The 26100-nt window shown below is 36.5% G+C and overlaps 1 protein-coding gene across 2 annotated transcripts in view; it reads left to right on the top strand.

Annotated features, from left to right (window-relative positions):
- Kiaa0825 (KIAA0825 ortholog) overlaps positions 1 to 26100 on the top strand; it is a 411723-nt gene that overhangs the window by 89628 nt on the left and 295995 nt on the right. The window contains exons 7-12 of one of the 2 annotated variants that reach the window (XM_041663776.1): positions 7272 to 7366; positions 12395 to 12622; positions 14118 to 14383; positions 15747 to 15897; positions 21256 to 21446; positions 23896 to 24078. In XM_041663776.1, the coding sequence (XP_041519710.1) occupies positions 7272 to 7366; positions 12395 to 12622; positions 14118 to 14383; positions 15747 to 15897; positions 21256 to 21446; positions 23896 to 24078 (1114 nt within the window). Of the gene's footprint in view, positions 1 to 7271; positions 7367 to 12394; positions 12623 to 14117; positions 14384 to 15746; positions 15898 to 21255; positions 21447 to 23895; positions 24079 to 26100 lie in introns of those variants that run through there. The other variant, XM_041663777.1, reaches the window with a different exon arrangement.

Here is a 26100-nt window from a genome sequence, read left to right as displayed (position 1 = left end):
ATGTAAGACAGAAAATGCTTTAAGCAAAAACCAAACAGGAACTGTTGACTAAATTAAGAGATAATGAGAGCTTTAATTGCTTGTCTAAATGGAGTTGATCTGAGCTCAGAGAATTTTAAACCCTAAGACTTCCAAATTTTTGGTGCTATGTTAAGGCCTCACAGAACTGATATTAGCTACTGGTGCTCATCCATCATGACCAGCCAAGATAATGTGTTCTCACTTTTCTATGTTCAGTTCTCTTTAGATGAAAAAAAAAAAAACCCTGAATTCCATGTCATCAAGGTCTCTGTCCATCTTCTTGTTTTCATCCTAGTACAGACTTTGACAGAATGTATCAGTTATGTGAGAGCTTTGTTCTTAAGTGCAACATGACTAATATTCTTAGAGGAATATTGTAAGGACATAAAACTGAAATAGGCAAAATCTGAAGAAAAGATTTTAGCTGCTGATTTTAGGGGAAAAAGAAAGGCGTATTCCACTGTATTCGATTAGGATTGAGCCTTGATGAGGCTCGCAGACACTTCACACTCAAGAGCAGGCATTGCAATTATTATGTGAAGTCAAAAAATCTCTGTAATCACATCATAATTTACAGTTGCTTTTAACCCATATTTGAGGGTTATCAAATTTAATATTTAAGAGTAATTTTTGAGTAATGTCTTAGTAGTAAAACATCTCTTTTTGGCTAATTGTATTCTTTAATTTTTCAAAATATTTTTGTGCTCTAACAACATTTTTAATAATTCCCTAACATTTAAAATAATATGTGCTGTCAGGATATATTTAATACAGATTTGTTCAATGAATAAATGAGGTTAATGTGTTAAAATTTCTCTAATTCACTCTAGGTTCACTTCATATTGATGATTTAGAATTGTTGTTAAAAATAAGCCAAAAAGTTTTTGCACGTGTGTGTGTGTGTGTGTGTGTGTGTGTGTGTGTGTAAGGAGAACAACTTTCAGGATTGGTTCTCTCTTTCCACCATGTGGGGTCCACGAATTCAACCCAGGTTGTCAGGCTTGGCAGCAAATACCCCCACTTGGAGCCATTCCACAGGCCCTTGTGATATATGCTTTCTTTGAAGTTGAAATTCATGGGTTTGGGTTTGGTCTTGTTTTTGTTTTGTGTAAGAAAACCAAGATTGCTTCAATCCTACACAACTATATATAAACTACTGTAAAGAATTATCTGAAAGGAAATTGTTGGGGGGGGGGACTTATGTTTCTTTGAGTGTGTCAGTGTTAATCAGTTCTTTTAAAAAACGTTGGCTTTTGAATTAGGAGGGAAAAGATACCTAAGATGAATTACTATAGAAAGCAAAAGGTACTTATTTGTATGGTTTTGCTAGAAACTCTTTCTGGAAGAGAATGGAGGGAAAGAGAGCAAGCCAGGTGGCTTCCTGGGTCCTGGTTTTCATTGGAGCATGTTTTGTTAGCCTGATAAAAGTGGTCTCATGTGACTGTATAATCCAAACAATATAAAAAAATGAAGGTTTTTTTTTCCCCCATTTTCGGGATGTTTTAAAAATATCCAAATGCTTAACATCGCATACAGGATGTAAAAAGATAATTAATCACACATTTAACTTTCTATTTTAATGTTTACTCTTGGGAATCAGAATGTGAACAAGAGAATTGATAGAGACAGGATAAATCTTTTATGAGAAAGAAAATTTAGTAGTTCTACTATTTGTTTTGTTTGGTCAGATTTGATGGTTTTCTGATTTAGTTGTTGAGAAAGTGATTGACTGTACTGATGCCGTCCTGTGTCTCTTTTGTGTGATGGTATTTTTACGTGCTTGCTTTAGGTTTGATTTGGGGGGGGGGTCATTTATGATGCTCCTTCAGAATAAAGTAGTTCTCGGGCAGTTCCTCAATTTTTCCAAAGGTGGCATCTGAGATTTATCTAAACCAGGAGGCTTCTTGGCCTTCGTTTCTCTTTAGTACCAGCAACGACAAAGCGCAATGGCCGCTTCAATTGGATGTAAGAAGAACACTTAGGGTTTGTCTCAGAAGAATCAAAGATTTCAGATCTTCTGAAAGATTGTTTGTACTCTTAGGGGGTCTTAAGAGGGGTCAAATGGCTTCTAAGAGTTCCTTAGCTAGATGGTTAGGGGATTGTATTAGGGAGGCGTATGTAGTTAAGGTAAAGAGGCTCCTAGGGCTTCTAAAGCTCATTACTCTAGGACTTTAGCTGTTTCTTGGGCAGAGAGGTCGAAGGCTTCCACATTGGAAATTTGCAAGGTGGCCACCTGGGCTTCTCTTCATACTTTGTTATGGTATTATCTCTTGGATGTAGTCTCTTCTACAGATTCAGCTTTTGGTGTGAGGTTGCTTGTGAGCCAGAGAAGAGCAGTGAAGAAAAGAAAGACTTGCGCTTCCCACTCAGAACTGCCAACAAGGCGAGTTGCCTTGAAGTGCGCACAATGGGAGCCTATGAAGACCAATTTGGGTGTGAAAGTGGATGTCACAGGGAAGTACTGCCAACCTCCAGTCCTGTGAAAGAGAGCAAAGTGGCAGTGTGCAAAATAACCAGAAGTGTAAAATGAACCACAGAGAACTCTGTAGGGGAAGCTGTTGAGCAGCTGGCACTCTTGTGACCCTGTGTGCTCTTCTGAGGTTCTTAATCTAGGCATATACTTAGAGAACTCACTGTTGGTTTCATGTGAATAATTATGTTTCAAAGTTGAGCCAAAAGTAGATAATAAAGTGTGTACAGAATTTTCAATCTATTTTAAATATATATAGTAATTTCCCAGTTGTTCAATGAACTTGTAGAATTTTATTTTGTTAAGTTTTGAAATTGACCAGTTGAATGGCAAATAAATATAAAAATGTTGCAATGTTGTATTCATGAAATATTTTATTAACGTGTATTGATTGTCATTAATCCTATCTAAAAATGACTCCATTTACTTTTACACTTAAAGATAAGTTTCTTAAAAGTCTTTTAATTTGGGGGGTATTATATTTTAAAGATTAATATAATTAATTGAAAGTCACTCATTCTAGAGTTATGAACCAGCAAGAAATGGCTTAGGAATATTGTCTTTGTCTAACTCGTCCTGGAGATAAGCAGATGGTTTCTACCATCTGGGCATTTTGTTTATTGAATAACTATAACATATTCAGGAGTGAAATGTTAACTAGAAGGTAGTCAACTTCTTCCCTAAGACTTAAACTCTAGCTCTGCAATGTCGCACAGTTACTTCCAGAAAGAGATCTACAAAGATTATGCTTCAAGGGTAAGTATCTCTTAAAATTAGCTACTTTCATGAGCTCCTGTAGAGTATTCAGATAAATTGGTTTTGAACATATGAATACCATTAAACTTTGGAACAAACCTAAGGGATATACAGTCAAGATGAAACTGCAACTTTTTTCTACTTGTCTACTTTCTGGAAACAAGTACATCTACACATGTTCCTATATTAAAATAATAAATGATTGTCATCCTATTAAAAGTGAATAATTAGGAAAATGCAGGAACATTTCCTGAGAAAAGAGAAGGAAACAAATTTATAATAATTAATCCTAAAATAACCAACTGGGACAAAAAAGATGACTAAGACTAAGAGATGACATTAAGAACACTTACTTCCAGAAGACCTAGATTCAGTTCCCAGCACGTACTTTGAGCAGCTCACAGCTGCTTGTAACTCCAGTTCCAGGGAATCCAATGCCCTCTTCTGGCTTCAGCAGGCTGTGCATGTGTATGGTGCACATACATAAAATCTAAAACATACATATACACATCAAAAGAATAAATAAATCTTACAAAACAAGTGTCAACCGTTCTAGATGTGATTAGCATATGTAGTTTCAGGCAGGTTAAAATAACTGTGTAGAAAAACTATGCACCCAGTAGGTGCATTTACATAAACATAGAAATATATGAATATATAGGGAATATATGCAGTAAGATGTTGATTGTATTAAAATGATGCAGGCATATACAAGATATAAAGCTCCTATAAATATGCAACTTGATTAAGCCTCTATACTTATCATATTCATATTTGCTGTACATTATGAAGAGTTTTCCATTGTTGTGTATTCATTGAGGAACATTTAGCATTCTCTGCTTCATTTGTATGATGTCATACTTCATGATATTATGTCAAGTTTTCTTGAGCTATGGACAGTTGTCTTGGCCTGTATCTTACAATTGCACTACTGTATCTGAAAGATAAGTTTATTAAGTGGAATGGTTAAATAAATAGTCAAGTTCACAAAGAAGATGAAAAGACACAAAGTAAAAATAAGAACTGCAAAATACATGTATGATAATGGATTCATATCCAAATATACAAAGAACCTTTAAAATTCAACAGGCAACCTGATTTTAGAATACATAATATATCTGAGTATACAGCTCACTAAACATGACAGATGGTGACTAAGCATAGGAAAATATGCAAAAAATAGTATGTCACCATGGGAATGCAAATTAAAATGAGATATTACTGTACATCTATTAGATGGCAAAAATCTTTTTAAAAAATTGCTAAAAATACCACTTTCTGACAAGCGTGTAGCAGAAAAGTAACTCTGTTCATTGCTGTTAGGAATGTAAAATGGTAGCGCATCTTTGCCCATCAGTTTGGCACAATCTTCCAAAACTCAACATAGTCTTACCATATGGTCTAGTCATTGCACTTCCAGGTGTTGATCCAAATGAGTTGAAAACTTAAATCCTTACAAAAACCTATATATGAATGTTTACAGCAGCTTTATTCATAATTACCAGAATTTGGAAACAAGTAAGATGTTTTTCAGTAGGTGAATCAATAAACAATTTGTGGTCTATCAATACAATGGAATATTATTCATCAATAAAAATAAGATGATCAAGCCATGGAATGATACGGAGGAACCAAGGTTGTTTATTGCTAAATCTAAAAAAATTATATACTGTAAGATTCCAACTATATATTGTTACAGAAAAACAAAACTATAGAAACATTGAAATATTTACATTGCCAGGAAAAGGGGAAAGGGATAGGTACATGGGTTATATATTGGCAGGGGGAGTTTAGAATAGTGAAGCTATTCCATATGGACACATTAGTGGTAGAGAAACGAACTATGTACGTGACAGTGTCCATAGAATTATTTAACACAAAGAGTAAATCCTATGGGAAGCTGTAAGTTATATGAAGTAATGTTTCAGTATCAGTTTATCAGTTGCACAGACATACAACATCACCATAAGATTTTAAAAATAGAGAGACGGTTCTGTATTTGCTGCTCTTGCAGAGATCCAATACGCCCTTCAAGGGCGCTACAACCCATCTGTTAACTGATTGACCACTTCTTAATAGCTTCAGAAGCTAGGGATGAAGAAGACTTTAACCTGCAGGTCATTTGGGGGACACTTACCCAAACAGGAGCAGAGGTGTTATTATCTAAGTAGGCATTCCTTTAGCATACTCAGAGTGAACAGATGTTGTAAGTAACTTTATCATTAGAATAAAACATACTTCTTTCTGAGGACTCTATTCCTTAGAATGTATTCACAATTAAATTCAAAGTATCACTCAGGAGGAAAACAGCACCCATCTACTAAATGAATTTATTGGTTAAAATATCTACTGAGAAAATTGCCAACGACAGAGAAACTGTTTCTTAAAATTTCTTGAAGTCTAGTAAAAAAAATAAAAATGGGATTATACTATGAAATTTATCGTCCTATACTAACTCCAAGCAACAAAACGGTATACAATACATGATTCATTTAATCAAACTCTGGTTAATGCAATCTTGATGGAAAAGTGGAAAGTCTTTATTTCTTGTGTTTAGTTACTAAATTTTGCACCATGGAAAGACTTCCTTTATTATAAAACTTAACAATAGCAAAAATAATTCCATTTTAAGAGTTGGTGATTATATCTGTCCATTTCTGTCCCAATGTTTTTGTTTTTCAAATTAACCATTGTTAATAATTACTGAAAGCATATTTGTTCTCCTGATATACCGTTATGTTTCTATGCATTCTGTTCTTGATGATGATGTTGATGATGCTGATGATGTTGGTGTGTGTGTACATGTGCATGTTTTTGTGGACGAGTAGAGGTTTCAAGCCAACATTGGGTGTCTTTCTTAATTCCTCTCTAACTTATTTAAATTTTACATTTGTGTTTACTTGTGTGTGCCTGTATGTGTACGGATGTTTACATGCCACAACACACGTATGGAGATCAGAGACAACTTTTAGGTGTTCTTTCTGTCTATGACTTAGGTCATGGGAATCAAACTCATATCATCATGCAATTGTCTTTACTTGCTCAGCCATCTTGCCGGGTCACCATATTATTTCTTTCCGACAGTCATTGAATCTGGAACATTACAATTGAGCTACACTAATTGGCCAAGAAAGCTCGTAGGATACTCTGTGCCTGCCTCCCAGTGCTGAGATTATAGTCATGGGCTCCAGGCTTCTGGTTGCATATGGGTGCTGGGGATCAATATGAAGTACCCAATCCACTTTCTAAATGGAGCTGTTTCTCCGGCTCATCTTTCAAGAAAGTGCTAGTATTTTATGTAACCCCATAAGCTTTAAGTGTGGTACTTAAACTCTGACTTCTGTGAAGCCCAGGCTGATTTCACACTCACAAAGTGTTTTCAGCCTATACCACCACACCAGACAAAATTGAACTTTTGAAATTAACAAGGAAGTTAATATTAATTTTTACTCATATGTCATCCTGTATTGTCAACATGAATATAGAAGAAGGATCTTTATCCCGCAGGTTATACATGCATGTATGCCAGATAGGAATATAATTATAAGCTGTTTAGATTTCATCAAGATGTATATTTAAAAGGGATCTCTACCTTGTATATGCCTGCATAATTGCAATACTGCCACCAGCTTGTATCTTACTGACTGTATTCCCTATTATTACACACACACACACACACACACACACACACACATATAGTTATGTGTAATTACTGTGTATGTGATTTTCCATGTAATTAGTACATTAATCACTTCTAGACTAGTTGGTTATTTTGAAAAAAAGATTAATTCACTAATATGTATGTGTGCGTGCCAGAGTATATGAATGTCCATCATGTGCATGCAGTCCCTGCAAAGGACAGAAGAGGGCATCAGAGTCCCTGAAACTGGAGTTACACTTAGTTCTGAACTTCCTGAAGTACTGGGAACAGTCCTGGATCTTCTAGAAGAGCAGTAAGTGCTCCAACCCAAGTTTGTTCTTTTTAAATGAATGCTTTTGTATTTATTTCCTTCTCTTTGCTTAGGAATAGTGAAAAAATCTGATAAGGAAGCCATGGGAGCGAAACATATAGCAAATGAAGTCAGTGTTCCTCCAGAGCCATTATTACCAGTTAAACAGGTGAGACTTTATTCACATATAACATGGTTGCATTTCCATAAGTCTGTTGTGTATCAAAATATTTGAGTTTTCCCTTTGTTTCCAAATAATCTTGATTGAAATTTCCCTCAGAAGTTTTAGGTAAAAATTCAGAGGAGTTAGCATCAAGTAACAGAAGAGCAGATGCTGATGAGAGTGGGAAGTAATCTGTGTGTACTGTTCGTGGGAATGGAAACTCGGCAGCCCCAAGGGAGATCAGTGTGGTGTTCCCTCCAAAAAGCAAAAGGATGACTTTCCTGGGCCACTCCTTAGATCACCACACAATATAGCTACTTATTTATTTTCCTATGTCTCCATTTGCAATAGTCAAGTGATAGACTCACCCTAGGCACTTGTCAGTAGCATGGATGAATGAAAAAATATAGATTTATTCACACAATAGATTTATTCATTCATAAAGAACAAAGTTTCATGATGCATTATAGATACAAGGCTGTTGAAAATGTAAGGAATCAAAGAAAATAGGCTGAAGGAACATGACAGTTTGACCAGTTCTTTGTTTGTTTATTCAGTATGTATGGAACTAGAGATTATCACATTAAGTGGATAAGCAAGACTCAGAAAAACAGATATTTTCTCTCAAAATGTGGATTCTAGATTAGACAAGACAAGACTTGTAAGCAGAATGGTGTCGAACTTGAGTAAAGGAAGATCAGCTAGAGATGAGGGGTGAAAGAAAATATGAGAATAAAAATGAATATGATCAAAGTACTTTGGATAAGTATGTAAAGATGTCATAAGAAGACCGATAAATTGGTACAAGTAACACGAGCTAACAATTTGAAAATGTTTTTAACAAAAATCAAGTTGTCTTGATTTTCTTGCACAGTCCGGTTCATGAGAATGATATAAAAACAGACATCAAGAAGAAACTTTTGTTCCCGTCTTGGCTTAGGGTCTGTATTTTGAGAATGTGAACTGTAGGTAACCATTACAGAGTGATAAATGCTGATTTTTCCGAGGAAAGGCATGAAGGTCTGAACAAATGTCTTTCTTTATCTGTTCAGGGTGCATTGCCATGCCTCTGCTCTGTTCTGTATTGTTGAGAATCATGTTGCCAGACTCCCCTGCCTTCTAGATCATGGGAATGTCTGTATAATTAAAGATACTGAAATATTGGAGGGCAGAATTTGCAGAGAAATATTGGGATTCCCTATCTCCTACCTCTGTGAGCCTGTGGCCTTGCTGTGGCTCGTGGCTACACCACATTCTTTATGTGACTATAGTTCCTCATGGCAGCTGTGCCTTGACTTAGCCTCTTTCTCAAAGCACAGTGACGTGTTTGCTTTTTTAGTCTTGGTGTGATTGTGATTTGCTGCTGTGTTGTTCTTCATAGTTTGTGCTTGGCTTCACCAGTCTTCTGTCACCTAGGTTACTGTAAGTTACTTTTGCATCACTGCGACAAAACACCCAACAGAAGGTACTTAAGGGAAGAAGAATGTATTTGTTTTATGATTTCAGATTTCATCCCATAACTGGTCTAGAAGTATGACAGTAGAAACAGCTCGGTCCCTGTCGCAGGAGCCTGATGTGGCTGGTCACATCATTGTGGCAAACAGGAAGCAGACAGTGGGACAGGAAGCATCCTAAACCATTAAAATCCAGGGGTATTTCCTTAGTGAGCTACTATGTCCTATATAGCTTACTATGTCCTACCTTCTAACATTTCACTAGTTTCACCAGAAAACAACTGGGAGGGAGGGAGTAAGTATGATCCTTTGAAAACCGCTTCTGCAGAGGGACGCTGCAATCATAAGTCACATGCGTAATCAGTTCCCTGTATTAAACTTTCCTCTTGAAATTTTGTACATGTCTTCTGCTTTATCAGTTAATGCTGAGTAATACACTGTGTAAATATTTTAAAAGACCAACATCTGTATAGTTTATAACAGTTCTCAGCCTAGAAAGCAAAGGGTATGGTTAGGAGCACTCAGAAGGATACATAGTGCTTTAACAAGAAGAAAATCATACTCGGCATGAATCCAGCATTACGTAATAGAAAATAGGATTCAGAAATTCCTGACTGTTGTGCACTGAAAAGCCACTCAGTTTTCTCTTGTTTTCTTGGATTAACTAACAAATGTTCTTTATTTTAACTGGAATGTGTGTGATACCAAATATCAGATGGGAAGAAAAGAAACAAGCAATCTTTCATGAAAACATAGACTTTTAGAAGACAGTTTTAGGACATAGAGGCTTGCAGTTTTCTTTGTAAGGGTAGATTTATATCTTTGTTTCTTCTTCTTGGAGCAGAATTCATATGGCCAGCATATTACAGTCACATATCTGTTATAACAGGAAAAGATCATCCCTGTACAGACAGAGAGCAAAGCTTAGACAGGGATAGGGAAAGTGACTGCAGCCATAGCAATCAGGAACAATTCACCAAATATGTCCCTTGCATAAATGGAAGACTTTAATGAATATTTGTGCTCCAATAGAGAAATAAGCAAAAAAAAAAAGATCAGGCCTTATAGTTTTTCATTTTTATAGAGGTAGTTTCCTTTAGCGTATTTATCATTAATGTGTCCCATAGAAGTTGCTGTTATACCACAGACTGTAATTTTTCCACCTCTAGTGACCTATGTTTGATACCTGCATTCCAGGTGGAAGGAAAGAACAGATACCTGAGTTTTATCCTCTGATCTTGATTAAGTTATTGGTTAATTGTACTCAAATATAATTGAGAGATGGGTTTAAGCTCTGTGTTGCTATAGGATCAAATAAACTTTAGATAGAAAAGTTCAGTTACATTTTAAGTATCAAAAACAGGAGCTATTATTTTGACAATAGATATGTAAACTCATGCACTGTATAGAAACCATCTTTAATATTTTTGATAGTTGTGTAAAATGTGTAAATATGATGTTAGATAAATGTATAACATGTTAGCCTAATTATTCTAATCTTAATAATTCATAGGTTTATCCTGATTCATTAGTGTGTGTGTGTGTGTGTGTGTGTGTGTGTGTGTGTGCAAGAAAAAATACCTATATGCCAGGTTACAGCAGTGAAAGTCAAAGCACAGTGTTCAGTAATCTATTCTTTCCTTCTACCGTGGGATCTGTCCTCAAAAAAAACAAGTCATCAGGTTTGCATAGCAAGTTCATTTGCCCCTGTCTTACCCCACTGAGCCATCTCAAAGTCCTGATTGCCACAGTCTTAGACTGAAAGGGACATGGAAACCATCCAGTTAAACTCAGTTTTCTAGCTTGAAACTCTGATATCAAGAAAAGCAAAAAATAGATCAGGGACTTAGGGTCTAGGGTCTACTTTTTAAAAGATTTTTATTAGACTTACTGTGTGTTTACATGGGTAGGGGAATGGTACGTGCACCTGTTTGCAGGTACTGGAGAAGGCCAGAAAGGAAGGCACTGGTTCACTGGAATTGGAGTTAACGGAGCTTGTGAGCCACCTGATATGGGTGTTGTGAATAAACTCTAGTCCTCTGCGACACTCAGCTGCACAGTCTTTTCTCTAGCCCTCATCCCATAGTCTTCGGTATTTGGAGCAGGTATCGTGTTACTACAGACAAGATATGCTGAAACAGCTTGATTTCTAAGCATAGCTTTAGTGTGTTACTACTCATTGTTTTAGTACTTTTGAGAACATTAGGGAACTTGGGGACGTCTACATTCACAGCAAGTGAATTTCCATATTAGAGCAAGACAAAAGTTAAAAAAATTGAACCAAGTGTGCCAATTAGTTTTTGTTAATTTGACACAAGCTAAGGTATTCTAGGAAGAGGGACGTTAACTGAAGGTTTGCTTACATCAGATTAACCTGTAGATGAATCTGAGAGGCATTTTCTCTCTTGATGAGTGTTGTAGGAGAAGGCATGCCATTGTGGGCAGTGCCACCCCTTGTCATTGATAATATAAGAAAATAAGCTGAGTCAGCCACAGAGAGCAAGTCAGTGAGCAATACTGCTTCATGCTTGTAGCTGTCTGCAGGTTCTTGCGCATTCTTCCCTCAGTGATCAACTGTGATTATTGTGTGTGAGCCAAATTAACCCTTTCCTCCCTAAGCTGTATTTGGTCATGGTGTTTTATCACAGTAATGGAAACAAATTGGGTCATCAAGATTATAACATTCAATTTTCGTTTTGTTTTAAAAGAGAAACCACAAGGAGTTGGATGGGTAGAGAAGTGGGCGATCTGGGAGGATAGAGGAAGTAAAGAATATGATCACAATATATAAGATAAAAAACTTAAAATGTAAAATAAAACAAAAGAAGATAAGCTATCCAGAGGAGCTGCTTATGAGCATAGAATATAAAATGAAAATCCACTGGGAAGCCACTACAGACAAAGAATGACTGTGACACCGGTGATCTCCTCCCATAAAGAAATGCAGACCACTTTACTTCCTCATTTTTTATAACAAAACAAAGAGCCTACCACTTTGTGGTGGAGAGACTAAATGAAATTCTAAGCAAGTTAAAACCAGAAAGGTGCAATGTGTGTTTTCTCTGAGAAATTCATTTTATTGCTGTTTCTCTTTTTAGCTTGTCTGGAATCCTGAGATTAAAAGAGAAATCAAAGATTGAATATTAAATGCTAACTTATATTGCAATTCTAGTTAACAGTAAACTTTAAAAAGACTATAAAAATCTAATTTAGACTTTATTAAACGTATTGGATTTAAAGGTTTTATGTGATAGGTTGTAACTGTAGCTTTCAGCTCTTGTTAAAGATGGTTATTGAACAATTCTTAAATTATTAAATTTTGAAAAGGGTTTTTGATTAAATGCACTGAGGAATTAAAGTGACGTCAGCTATGATGTTGCTGTGTGAAAAGAGTGTGCATATTTGTGTGTGTTGCTTCACACACAGTGTGATATTCTTCAGATTTTAAGGATGGCTTTTAGACTATATCAAAAGGGTTTGTATTAAACATGTTGAATGAAAGTAATAATTTTATATCAAGCTATTTGTTCTGAAAGTAAAAATTAATATGAATATGATCTTATATACATATATTTTTCAGGCTGCATTACTAGAATTTGACTGGAGAAATGTATTTAAAGAGAGCTCTCTTGCCATGGGACACTGCATATCAACAGCCATTGAAGGTTTTTCCATGAAAGTTCTCCAACAGGAGCAAATGGAAAGAACCTCAGCTGTGAGCTACACTATGAACCTTGTAAAAGTCCCAAAAGTTTGGCGAGAAGGTCACATATTTCCTGAGGAAGAACAACCAAAGAAAGTTGCCAAGGCAAGTATCAGAGGAGATTGCTTCAAACTGCTGCTGGCAGGTGTGGGATTACTTCTATTTATTCTTTCTTTTTGCCAATGTAAGGATTGTAAAAGTAGCCTACAGATCAACTGGTGGTGTTCCTTGGAAAGGACCTGGTATCCGGACATATTTTCTTCTCTGGTATCTATACTCCAGAGCTACCAAAATAGACGTGTTTGTTTTTGCTAACATTTGCCCCTTTATTCTGAGGCAACCTGAAAGAAGGTCTCAATAAGATGGGCAGTGTTGACAAAGCTAGAATGACATTAAGAGATACTCCATGATGGAGGAAGGTCATTGGTTAATTAATAAAGAAACTGCTTGGCCCTGATAGATTAGAACATAGGTGGGTAGAATAAACAGAACAGAATGATAGGAGGACGAGGAAGTGAGCTCATATGCCTTAGCTCCCCTCTCCCGGGCAGACACGATGAAGCTCCGACCCAGGATGAACATAGGCTAGAATCTTCCCGGTAAGTGCACCTTGGGGTGCTACACACATTATTAAAAATGGGCTAGTCCAGGTGCGAGAGTTAGCCAAGAAGAGGCTAGCTATAATGGGCCAAGCAGTGTTTAAAAGAATACAATTTGTGTGTTGTTATTTCGGGACATAAGCTAGCCAGGCAGCCGGGAGCTGGCGGCAGGAACGCAGCCCTCTACTCCTTCAACAACTCCACATCCACCCCGCTGTGTGATGATACGCCGCACCCACCCCGCTGTGTGATGATACTCTGCACCCACCCCGCTGTGTGATGATACTCCATATCCACCCCGCTGTGTGATGATACTCCGCACCCACCCCACTGTAGATACAGCAGCCAGTGATGAGCGTTCTTAAGAGTCCCTACTTCATTCTCCTTTTGCCACCTGAGCCTCCAGACCCTTCCTGGGGAACTCTCTTGCCTAATCAGATGTAGAAGCAGGCTGTGCCATCAGCCCCTCTACCGTTAAAGAAAGCAGTAGATAGTAACTAATGAAAAGAGACACAACTCTTCTGAAACATCCTGGCTATTTACCCAAGCGATGAGTCTACATGAAATTGTTTCTATTGTTTGTGGATTATTTAAGCCAAACTAATATTCTTTGTATGATTTAGTGAAGTATGTTTGTATATAGAAATTTAGTAGTTGCAAATTAGGGCAAGTTCAAAAGTAATGTGAAATTAATATCAAGGATACATATTATTTTGAGTCATGTTGGCTACACATAAAGGGACTGTCATATAAAGCTGGCTCATGACTTTTTCATGTCTGTCTGGTGAAGGTTATATATAGAGAGACATCATTTTGGTATTTCCTTATTTGACATGAAACATTTAACTTTCTACAACTGAGAAATTGATTGTTATAAAGCTGTGTCATTATATTTATGTTTGATGCCAAATTCATTATTTAGGAATTTGGCTCCTCTGTACATAAATTACACAGTGCTGTCAGAATACAAATAACTCAGCGCCACATTTATTTCTCCCTAGTTTTGTTCTGACATCATGGAAAAGCTGGACACAATGCTTCCTCTGGCTCTGGCATGCAGAGATGATTATCTCCAAGAAATTAGAGGGAACTTCGTGGAGGGCTGCTGTAAAGTGGCAACAGCTGTCCTGGAAAGACTGCAGGAAAGAGGCAGGGAGGTGCCTTCCAGAGCACCCCTGAAGAACCTGCACATTCTCCTCTCCACGGCAGCCTATTTATCCCAGCGTTTCATGCAGTATGATAATCTGATGAGAGAGACAACTAAGAAGTGAGTATCTTTTAAATTAAGTTTATGTTCATGCTTAAGGAAACATGCACTCTTCAGACGTTAGAAAATTAAAATGTTGACATAAATCATTGAGAAAATAATAATATGGTGGATTATTTTTATCTTTCTTGATTAGGAAATGCTTAAAAGGTCAAACATGGGTTACATTAAAGTTGATGTGTAGATAATAGCAAAGGCAACCCCAACTAAAGACATGCACAGAAGAGGGCAGCCATGCTCTGCATGTTGTTATGGCAAGAATTTGCCCCATCCCTTCCACAGGTCACATTAGACTGACCACATAGAAAAGGGATAAGCTTGCTTCTGTCCCACGTATAAACATTTGTGAAATATTCAGTTCTTGCTCTGCTTCTGATCCAACAGGCTGTTCAGAGCTGCCAGAGTGAATAAATGCATTTTAATCCCTTTTGGTGCCTAGTGTAAACATATTGCAGGACATTTATTTAGTAATAAACTATCCATAATATTTGAAGAAGCATCTGCCAATCTTAAGTCTCATGCACTAGTAGTCTAAAAATACAACATGTTTTCTGTATGGAGATAAAAGTCGCCATGGGTACTATCAAGTGTTCTTTCTGGTTACACTTGAATTTTGTAGAACCTATCATGGGGCCTTGAAAGGAACATGTGAACTTGCAAGTCCAGCGCAGCCCAAGAGCCTCTGCTATATTCTTTATGCAGCCTGCATAGTCTCTCAGCTATGAAATAAGGAAGTGTGATATAAATAGCTGAAGATAAAAGCGAAATAAATTTGGCTCAATGTAAGATACCATTATGTTATTTTTAAAATTCTCATAAGTAGTCAGATGTTGTGATTCATACTTGAATTTATAAACAAAATATGCCAGAAATCACTTCATTTCTGTAGACTATTTAAAAACAGTTTATGAGATAATTGACATCTCCAAAATTACAATTTTTAAAAAATAAAAAGTATGTTTATGGGATGTTTGATAGCTTTAGAAAAGTTGATTCTGACAAGTGTGTGTTGCTCTTCGGCAATAATAATAACCTAATTCCTAAATGATGCACTGATCTCTAATAATAGGCTTACAAAGAAAACTTTTAGTTGTGAATGATGTATTGACAATACAGTTTGTCTTGAGGTGAAGTGCGTATTTGTAGAACAGCAGATGTACGTTTTCAAAGGACTTGCAAAACAAAGGCGAGCTCCCCCCACCCACTTTTCTTTTTGGAAAGTGAATGTGGATACAGCCTTCAGCTTTGGGAGGAAATGAATGATTGATATCTAATAATGAAAACCATTTGTAGTGCTGAAGGTTGTTACCTCCTACTGCACAGGCCTTAAATCTCTGTCTCTTTGATCATTCCCTCTGAACAGACCCATATTCCTGGTGCCTGTCCAGCGGTATCAGGAATTCATCAACACTCTACAGTTTCAGCTTACAGATTACTGCGTCAGAGTTTGTGCTACAAGCATTTTACAGGATGCTGAGAGCCACCACTGGGACGACTACAAAGCTTTTTATGAGGTGTGAAGTTAAGTTTACTATTTGTCCTTTTTACACAAATATGTTTTACTGCCTACCTGCTTTCCGGCTAATTGGAAACATGAGCTCCATATTACTAAAACACGAAGGCTGTTAGGATAATATTTTTTAAATATTGGATTTGTATTTTGGAAAAACAGTCTTTGGAAACCTGAAATAAATTAGACATCAGAGCTCTCCTTCTGCTTGAAAGTAAAAATAACTTGATTTGAGCTGCAGGATTATAGCACTGTGTGAATTGGGGCATAATGAGATTCAATGACAACACAGATAACAAGGGCTAAGCTCAGTCTCCCATTATAGGTGTCCTAGCCTCTTTTCCTACCACGTCCTTTCATCTTGTTTAATAAATAGTTGTTATTAAACAGCTTTACTTTTATGTTTATTTTTTACTTCTCATTCTTAAGAGTACATTTTAAGACCCATCTTAACATTTTATGCTTTACTATTTTAGCTCATGTTTTGAAATCCTAAATACCTACCAAATTAAAGCCCAAATAATCCCCCTGATATAACCAAACTGAGAATCAATTAAAATTGTTCATGACCAGGCTTTAATAGCTTTTTCTCACTCAATCCCACAGATTGTATATAGATCATATAATATTTGAAGCTAATCCATGCAAGGGCAAAGTATATATCTTTAAAAGGATACTTGAGGTTTAAAAGTTTCAATTACCAGACTCACCTTTATTTGCCATAGTACCCTTTCTTCTGGATCACAGCTTATGATTGTCATTTTCCTTGATTGTCTGAACCACTATGGAGTTTTTAAAAAAAGAGAGTGTGCTTTTATTCAGAAATCACTCTTGCCATCGCTAGGCATGGGCTGTATTTGTGCCTGAGATATCATAGATGTTATTAAAACAGTGGCCACTAATAAGATGCACTTAATGACATTCCCATTTTCCTTAGGCTGTTTCATCTCTTTAGATCCCTTCCCAGATAGTTTTTCTCTTTGCAAGAACATCCATACATCATTTTCCAAACCTGCTGTGTTTCAAACATTAGTGGTAGCAGCAAGCAAAGTGAGAGAAAAGGTGGCATGGTACCGTTGGTAGCCTGAGATAAGAAGGAAAGTATTGGTACCCGCTATTCTGGCAACATCACAGACTCCCCTTGCCTGGAGGTAAACAGAGTGACAGAAAGTGGAACCATCATGTTTCAAACGATTTCACTGTGGCCACATACTAATGAACAAGTCTATCTGATGTTTGCAGTGAAGATCAGGCACCACCTCAGCGTATAGACAGAGTATGTCTCCTCTCCCGCAAAGCAGGAACTAGAACAGTTGTACAGTGTAAATCAAGTGTATGCACTGAGGACAGGCTACTGGAGCTACTGAGTATTTAGAAAACAAAAATAAAACAAATACCATGTAACACACATCTCATATCTTATGGCAAAGCTTTAGCTTCAAAGACAGAAATAAAGAGACTGTTACTCTGTGATTACACAGTACTTGAGTCCTCCCCCCCCCCACACACACACTTACATGGTCGGTAGTTACAATTTAATTGCAGAGCTGACAGTTCTTATTTATTCATAGAAAAAAGTGATACTGCTTTCCTACCTACCAAAAGTTTAGATCGCTCAGGAAATAACCCTGATTTTAAACTGTTTTAATGAGTGGTGTACCTGACACAGTGTATCTTACTTACTGGGACTCTTTCTCCTCTCTCCCATCATATCAGCTGATCTGTAGAACAGAACTATACTATAGAAAGCTTGTTTTAAGGGAAAATATATGATGCATGACTGATTGGAAATGATGGATTGAGTAGAGATCTCAGAGAAACCTATGACCATGTGCACAGTGAAATAGAGAAAAATAGTAAAATAACAACAAGCCAGGGAGCAATATTTGCTCATGTTTTATGAACAAGTGAACTACAGGCACACATTTCTATGTTCTAAACTGCATGAGTCAAAGAGCTGGAGCTTTCTCCACTGAAGCCTTGGCCAGATAGTGCCATGGGTATTGAGATTGCATGTTTAAAATTAAGCTTTCTGTATAGTTGACCTCTGCTCAATTTTAGGAACTTGTGTTTTCCAGTAGTCAAAAAGTAAAAAATTCTCATTTCAGAGATAATATTGAGTGGCTTCTATAATAAAGTCCAGCTGCATGTTTCCTGATATATAATCTAAGCAAATACTCACATCTGTTTATATTATAGTGGGTTTGTAAAGATAACAGATGTTTACTACAGAATACATTTGAAATAACAACAAGCAGGGAAACAGGTAAAGAAAAATGAGTCATATTTAGTCCAATGAAACCTCCACATACACCCTCAGAAGTTGTATTTGTAGAAGGAGCGGCGGGCTGCGTTCTGCCCGGTTCTCGCAAGGCTAGCATTACACCTGAAATAACAACACACATATTGTATTCTTTTAAACACTGCCTGGCCCATTAGTTCTAGCCCATTATTGGCTAACTCTCACATCTTGATTAACCCATTTCAAATAATCTGTGTAGCACCACGAGGTGGTGGCTTACCAGGAAGGATCTTAACCTGCGTCCATCTTGGAGAGGAGAGCTATAGCGTCTGCCTCACTGCCTTCTTTTTCCCAGCATTCTGTTCTGTCTACTCCGCCTACCTAATTTTCTGTCCTATCAAATGGCCAAGGCAGTTTCTTTATTAACCAATGAAATTAACACATAGACAGATGACCTTCATTTGAAATAACAACAAGCAGGGAAACAGGTCAAAAAAATGAGTCATATTTAGTCCAATGAAACCTCCACATACACCCTCGGAAGTTGTATTCATTTAGAGAGAATTAGTAGAAGAAAGGCCATTGCATGAGAACTCCTCAAAGGCATGAAACAATTTATAGTCTTTAAAAATGCACACATTACATTTTGAACAGAAAAAATCTCTGTGCTAAAAGATAGCTGTGAAATAAATTGGTTTACTCTATTTTGAAAATTATGGGAAATCTTTTTCATCATACTGTTATTAGGCCACATCCCGTATCAGAAGTTCCAGCATCAGCTGATTCAAGAGTCCATTTCATTTGCATCTAAAGTTCTGAGTGAATCAAATATTGAGACTCCCTTCTTAGTTTGACAAGAGTTCTTAGAACACACCACTGATGTGGCATTCCCCTCTGTATGCTCTGAATATGTTCTATTACCATTGATTAAGGAATAAAATTATTTTGGCCAATGGCTTAGCAGAGCAAAGCCAGGTGGGATATTTAAACAGAGATATTTAGTGATAAAGTAAGCGGAGTCAGACGCCATGTAGCTGCCGAAGGAGACAGGCACAAGATCCTTACTAGTAAATCACAGACTTCTGTTGATACATAGATTAATAGAAACGGATTAATTCAAGATGTAAGAGCTAGCTAGGAATATGCCTGAGTCATTGACCAAACAGTGTTGTAATTAATACAGTTTCTGTGTGATTATTTGGGTCTGAGCAGTCAGGAAATTAATGAGCAGTTTCTATTTACACACCACAAAACAAATGGAACATTAAATTTGCTTTGCTTTTAATTTTATACATTTTTCTGTTAAGTAGTTTAGCCTATCTAATTGGGAAGTCAAAGACCACCTACTCTAAATCCCTTTCTGTTTAAACTTAACTCTGATACTTTTGAGTCCAAATTTCCCACACAGAGAATAATAGTTTCATTCCTTCTTTAGTATCATTAGAAAATCACTCACTATTATTTCAAATACTACACTATTTTAGTAATCAATGTAACTGTCAAAAGAATGCCATGTAAGTATCTGTGTGACGAGCTGGTAACTTTGGGTTAGGAAGAGAGCAGACTATCTTTGCTTGTTTTATGGGACAGGATTTCCCTTTGTGACCCAGAGTGGCCTGGAACTTGTTATGTAGCTCTGCCTGGCTTCAAATCATATCAATCATCCTTCCTCAGCCACTCAAGTTCTGGGATGACAGGGGACACATTATCTTTGTAATTGGGGACTGTGTCTTTGTTTCTCAGCTGCCCAGACTTGAATAATCACACAGAAACTATATTAATTATAAAATTGCTTGGTCAACAACTTAGGCGTATTTCTAACTAGCTCTTATAACTTAAATTAACCAATTTCTATTAATATATATAACACCATGAGGCTGTGACTCCCCAGTAAGGTTCTGAAGTCTTTCTCCTTCAGCAGATACATGGCATATCCCTAACTCCCTCTACCTTCTTTCTCCCTGCATTCAGTTTAGTTTCCCCACCTAGCTCTATTCTGCTCTGCCATGGGCCAAAGCAGCATCTTTATTAACCAATGGTACTAAAACATATTCACAGCATACAGAGGGGAATCTCACATTAGCCCTTGGCAAAAGCAGATACTTCTTAGATAACACTTGAAACTATGCTGGTGGACACAGCAGATTGCAAAAGAGACATGATTAGAGATAAAACAGAAAATGTTAGTGGCTTATGTTTTGATATATTAACATAGCAAAATTAGCTGTGAAACATGCATTCTTTACTTCCTATTTCAGATCATCTTGATCTGGTTTGAAGAAATGAGTTCAAATACCAGCCCCCATGTTGCCTAATTAATGCTTGCTTGCAAACCTTTTGAGGCAGGCTGCGCTCTCCTTACTTCCTGTTCCCTTTGGCCCAGCCACTGCTAAATCTCCTCCTGAAGTCAGGCAAAAGTTAGTACACAGATGAGATCTATGGAGAAATGGGGGAAATGAGAGTTTGACCCTGTGGAAGTATGTAAAAATAGTAAAACAGTGATAATAGGCACCTATACTTTACAAAATGGTGTAAGATTGGATTATTGTTTATCTGTTACTATCATAAAATATTGTTAAAATATCATTAATGAAGTTGATTAATGTACTAATGTATTCAATAGTTTAGCGTCACACCGGGGTTCTTGAATGTGCCTAAGAGTTAGTACATGGGTTTGTTTTCAGTCGTCTTATTCCATTATAATACAAAATATGAAAGATTTGTAAAATTAACTCAGTCATGCTAATTGTCTCAGAGAAAAGTTCCTCCATAAACAATTAAAACAGATTTTAATTTTGTTAATCAGCATGACTTGTTAAGCAACTACAAAGCTGATGTCTAAAAGTAGGTTTTAAAAGGCAGGTCAAGACCAGGTAGGTCAAGAATATGCTAGGTTTATTCTTTGCAGTATAGATTTACACAAGAATATCTCATTTGTAATTTAAATAAAACATATGTTCCTTTGTCAATAGGATATTTGACAGCTTGTCAAAACAGTCTTGGTCAACTAGCCGACTCTCCAATGATTTCCTCTCAGCCTGAACTAATTAGGTTCCTAGGAAGCAAACGGACATTTTGAGAGATGTGATTCAGTTGTTTAATGTGTGATGATTTTGCCAGGGGGAAAGATGCTCCTTTTCCGTCCAGATGTGGCATTACTTCAGTTGGGCTCTGCGTCATGATCTATGGACCATACTGCCTGCTAAGCAGGCCCAGGAGATTCTGGCAAGGGTCCTGGAGAAGTTGTTGTGTCTACTTGCCTCCAGATACGCTCAGGCATGTCCCAGTCCTAAGAGAACTGCACAGATAAGGTAATGAAAGCCGGTCTTCAAGGAGACTGCTTTAGAGATGCTTGTAAAGCAAAATGCAATCCTGAATCCCGAGACAGAAACTCGTGTGTTCAGCGTGTTTCTGACATCCGAGAGGAGGGGTGCCTGTTCTCCACAAAAGTGGAGTTTGGACCCAAGTGAATTCCCTGCTCATTCTTCCCTTTGCAAGCATTACAACCCACTTGCCTGTGGGAAATATTCCCACATGTGACAATAGTTCAAATGGACACAATTAGGTAAGAGCACATTAAGGCCATGTAGCAGAGAAGATTGCCATGCTGAGACGGAGTAGCATACCTGACCTGGGTCCACTAAGCTACCAAGGGATTCTAGCCTCTTGTTTAATTACTTTCTACACTTTGCAAGCAGAGCAACTATTTTCATTAAGGAAACCTCTTCGTTTAAAACACATTCTAACCTAGTGTGGTGACGCACATCCTTAATCCCAGCAGTCAGAATGCAGAGGCAGGCAGATCTCTGAGTGTGAGGCCTGGTCTACACAGTTCCAGGACAGCCAGAGCTACACAGAGAAACTCTGTCTCAAAAAAATCAAATAACAACAAGAATAACAAACATAGTCTAATTTATTGTCCTGACTTTCCCTTTATTTTTCCTTTTGCCCTTCTGTATAATATTGAAAGCCATCTGAAGAGAACAAGATGCAGAAGACACTAGATTTTAAATAAAAGACTGAATTAGAATGTGATTCTAGTATTTTTGGCAGTGAAGACTATGCAATTGAGCTCAATGATAACATTGAGCTACATGGGGAAAGATTTGTTTTTATAGATACTTGGCCTAAGTGAAAAACCGGGATGCAGGTATGAGATACTGTTTTCAGATATATTTTAGTAAGAACTACAGACATCAGAGACTTCCGTTTTTTCTGTATTTTTGGCAAGCGGAACCATTTTCTAATCATGTTCTTATGAAGCACACTGTGATTTGAAGGGATTTTAGGCCCTGCCACAGTGTTTTGCACAGGCTGTTTTGAATTACTGATGAATCTGTTTTTAAAAAAGGAACTCTGAAATATAGATGTAAACTTCCTTTTCAAATTAAAAAATACCTTTACTCTTTCTTATGAATAGAAATCTCTGTTGGCTGCAGTGTGGCTCATGATTACAAGATATTTATATTATCAGATTTGCTGTTAGCTCATGAAATAAATGATATATTTAATTAGTTAATATGCTCTAGGAACTTTGGCTTTTTGTTCTTGATGATTGCACAAAATTGTTATACAAATCTAGAATTATTACTTCTCAATTTTCTCTGTAAAATATGTGAATATTTGTATTTGAGAGATAAAGAATAAAACATCATTATTATGGAAATCAAAATATGTGTGTGTATCTTGAATTAGAAACTATTAACAATTAGGAGCAAATAAAACTAAAATGAAGCCTTAATAGTGATTATTTATAATTACTGGTGATTATTGATAATTGCCAGTTATTATTGACTACTAAGCTCTAGTAGTCTCTAGATAACATATGGCCAAAGTCATATATATGATTTATGCATATGTTATATATTACTAATATATATGTACCTTCACAGATTGTATTCATGGGTTGAAATGTTGGCCCTCAAAATATATGTAGAATTATTGTGTGCTGATTACAATAAAATGTGCTTAAAATTTTAAAGAAATGCCACATGAGCAATAAAAATAAGAATGGTGATTAATAAGATAAATAATACAGTCTTATTTCACAAATAAATATAATTTTAGGAATCTATGAGTCTATAGGCATCTCAGCTTGTGCCTTGGTTGTCATGTCTTCCTATCTCTGCTTTCATAGGAGAGCCTGTTTCCTGACCTTCTGAGTTCTTTCTGATGATTTATGTTTGGATGGCATGGAGACAGGTTCTGCTATCGAATACTTACCTATGATGTGTGTGTGTGTGTGTGTGTGTGTGTGTGTGTGTGTGTAATAGTTCATTTTTCTTTTCAACCAGCTCCTATTTCTCAAATTAATTTCAAGACCTTCCTTCTGTAAGAGAATTCTGATAATGCAATGCAAATATTTTTTTGTAGAGGATTCTTATGTGTAACAATAACAATTAAAGGAGAGATTACGAATTTGGGAGGAAGCACAGCAGAAGTTGGAACAAGAGAGAGGAAGAAGAGTGATTTACATGCAATATTCATGGATGAAGTTCTCAAAAAAAACTATTAAAAACAAATAAAACAGCATTGCAGCTCTTGCCATTCTAAAAGCAATTGTGTTATGGGCCATCCAACTCCTAAGCATTCAAAGGTGTCTTGACACTTCCTGGTTTGGGTCTATCTGTGTAGATATCTCTGATGTGTAACTGTACCTTTCTATTCTTATATATGCTTAGGATGCACAGAGAAGTGTGTATACAACAAGCAATAACACTGTTTTACTTAACATGATTTTTTTTTCTCTTTTTGCAATAGACTTGATGTCACGGCAATCTTAATATGCACTGAGAACTTATTATGGTCAGTTTGTACTTCTGTACAGGAAATTTTGAATCCTCATGAGTATAACAACCATAAAATTTTTAAAATTCATACTCATTGCAACAACCTCTTTACAACATTAGCAATTTTGACATCACCACTAACAGAATTATATAAGTAAGTATCAAATATGTTTTATCATATCTGTTTTTGAATTCTGTATTAATACTAAGTAGAAGTACTCTGAAGTACATTTCAATATCATAAATTGAGATATTTTATATTGAACATGAACAAGTCCTCAAAGCTATTTAGTTACTCCAAATATGCTTTGTGTCCATTGGTCAGTCCTATTCAGTGAATAAGCCCTTGATATATTTTAAGCTTCACTTTCTTGATTTTCTGTTTTTTTTGAAACAGTCTTACTATATGGCCTTTACTGTCTTCAAAGATGAGATCCTTCTGTCTCCTCCTCCTGAGTGCTGGGATGATGAGCTTGCGCAGTCATGCCAAGCATTAACTTTTACTTTTTGAGTAGGGTCTGTCTATCTATCTGTCTGTCTGTCTGTCTGCCTATCATCTGCCTGTCTGTCTTCTCTATCACCTACCTATCCTTCCATCCATCTCTCTGTCTCTGTATCTAATAACTTCCAACTTTTAAAAATTTATTTTGTCTATATGGGGGGGGGTATACACATGTGGGCACTGGTGCCTTTAATCCAGAAGTTGCCATATCCTCTGAAACTGAAGGTTGTAAGCTGCCTGATGTTAGTGCTGGGAATTGAATTTGTGTCTTCTTCAAGAGCAATATTCTCTTTTAAGCACTGAGCTGTGGACAGAGGCTGCTTGTTCATTTCCCATCTGCCAAGGCCTGAAATAATCACACCGAAACTATATTACAGCACTGCTTGGCCAATCATTTAAGCGTATTGCTAGCTAGCTCTTATATCTTAAATTAACCCATTTCCATTATTTTATATTTTACCACAAAGCTCGGGGTTTACTGGTAAGGTTCCATGGCATCTGTCTCTTTCAGCAGCTACATGGCATCTCCTTGACTCCCCCTACTTTTCTCCTCTATCTCTGCTTGGAATTCCCACCTTGCTCTATTCTGCCTGCTGGTAGGACAAAGCAGCTTTATTCATTACCCAATGGTTCACAACATACAGAGGGGAATCTCCCATCACTGAGCTGTCTCCTGTGCCCCAGTAATTTACACTTTTTATATGATAAATTGGTTCTAATTTAAAAATACACAGTTTTAAAAAAATTCTAAATGTGCTCAAATTTGAACAAGATCTAATGGTTCCGTACTTTCCATAAATCTGCCGTATCTTAACATTAGGTTTTTATGTCTTAACTAGTAATGCCATGTAAAGCTGGATTGGTAATTATACTAAAAGTAAAATACATTTCTTATAAATAAAAGTAAAATATAAAAATTCAAATTACTTTTAATTTCAATTTATCTTGATTCTAATAGGAAACCTTGGAATAGATGATATGAACAAACTTTAATATCATTTTTTAAATTTCCCATTAAAGTGTTTGTTTTTATATTCAAAGATTAAATAATTATGTATTCTTACTTTATTGAACAGTATTAAAAATGTCAATAATGTTTTTATTACTTAGGATAAATTAGGCAGAATGCTCTTTTCTGTGAATTCTAGTTAGAGTGATACACAGATTTTTCTTCTGAAACACTCTGAGCTTACATGGCCATGGCCTACGAGTAATTACCAGCTTTGTTTTCAGCTCTGCTATGGTTTGAGGCATACCCATTCCTAGCAGGTTCTTCCTTCTTGCAACAGATGCTGAGAACTTGTTTATAAGCAGAAAACTATTAGAGAGAGGAGGAGGAGCAGTGAGGAAAACTAACATAAGGTTGAGATTATATACAAATGGCTTACAATATAAAAAGCTTAAATTTGAAGCCCCTAATAAATCCTAGTAAAATAAACTGATTACCATAGATGAAAAAATTGCTATGCTTTCAGTTCATCTCAGAAAAAGGCCCTGTGAAAATCAGGAACCACCTGACAAATTTCATGGATTGGTCATGGTGAGCAATATTGAATTTCATGGTTTCTCACAGATGAATTGAAAACTTTTAACCTCCAAATGCATTTGCAAAACAAATAAATTATGATCACAGATTGTATATTTTAATAGTAATAATGAGACATATATTTATTA

The sequence above is a fragment of the Microtus oregoni genome, unplaced genomic scaffold (genome assembly GCF_018167655.1).
Source record: "Microtus oregoni isolate MIOR12 unplaced genomic scaffold, Mior012 000014F_ref0000157, whole genome shotgun sequence".
NCBI lineage: Eukaryota > Metazoa > Chordata > Mammalia > Rodentia > Cricetidae > Microtus > Microtus oregoni.
Note: the sequence above shows the minus strand (reverse complement) of the source record. Positions and strands in the feature narration are given on the sequence as shown.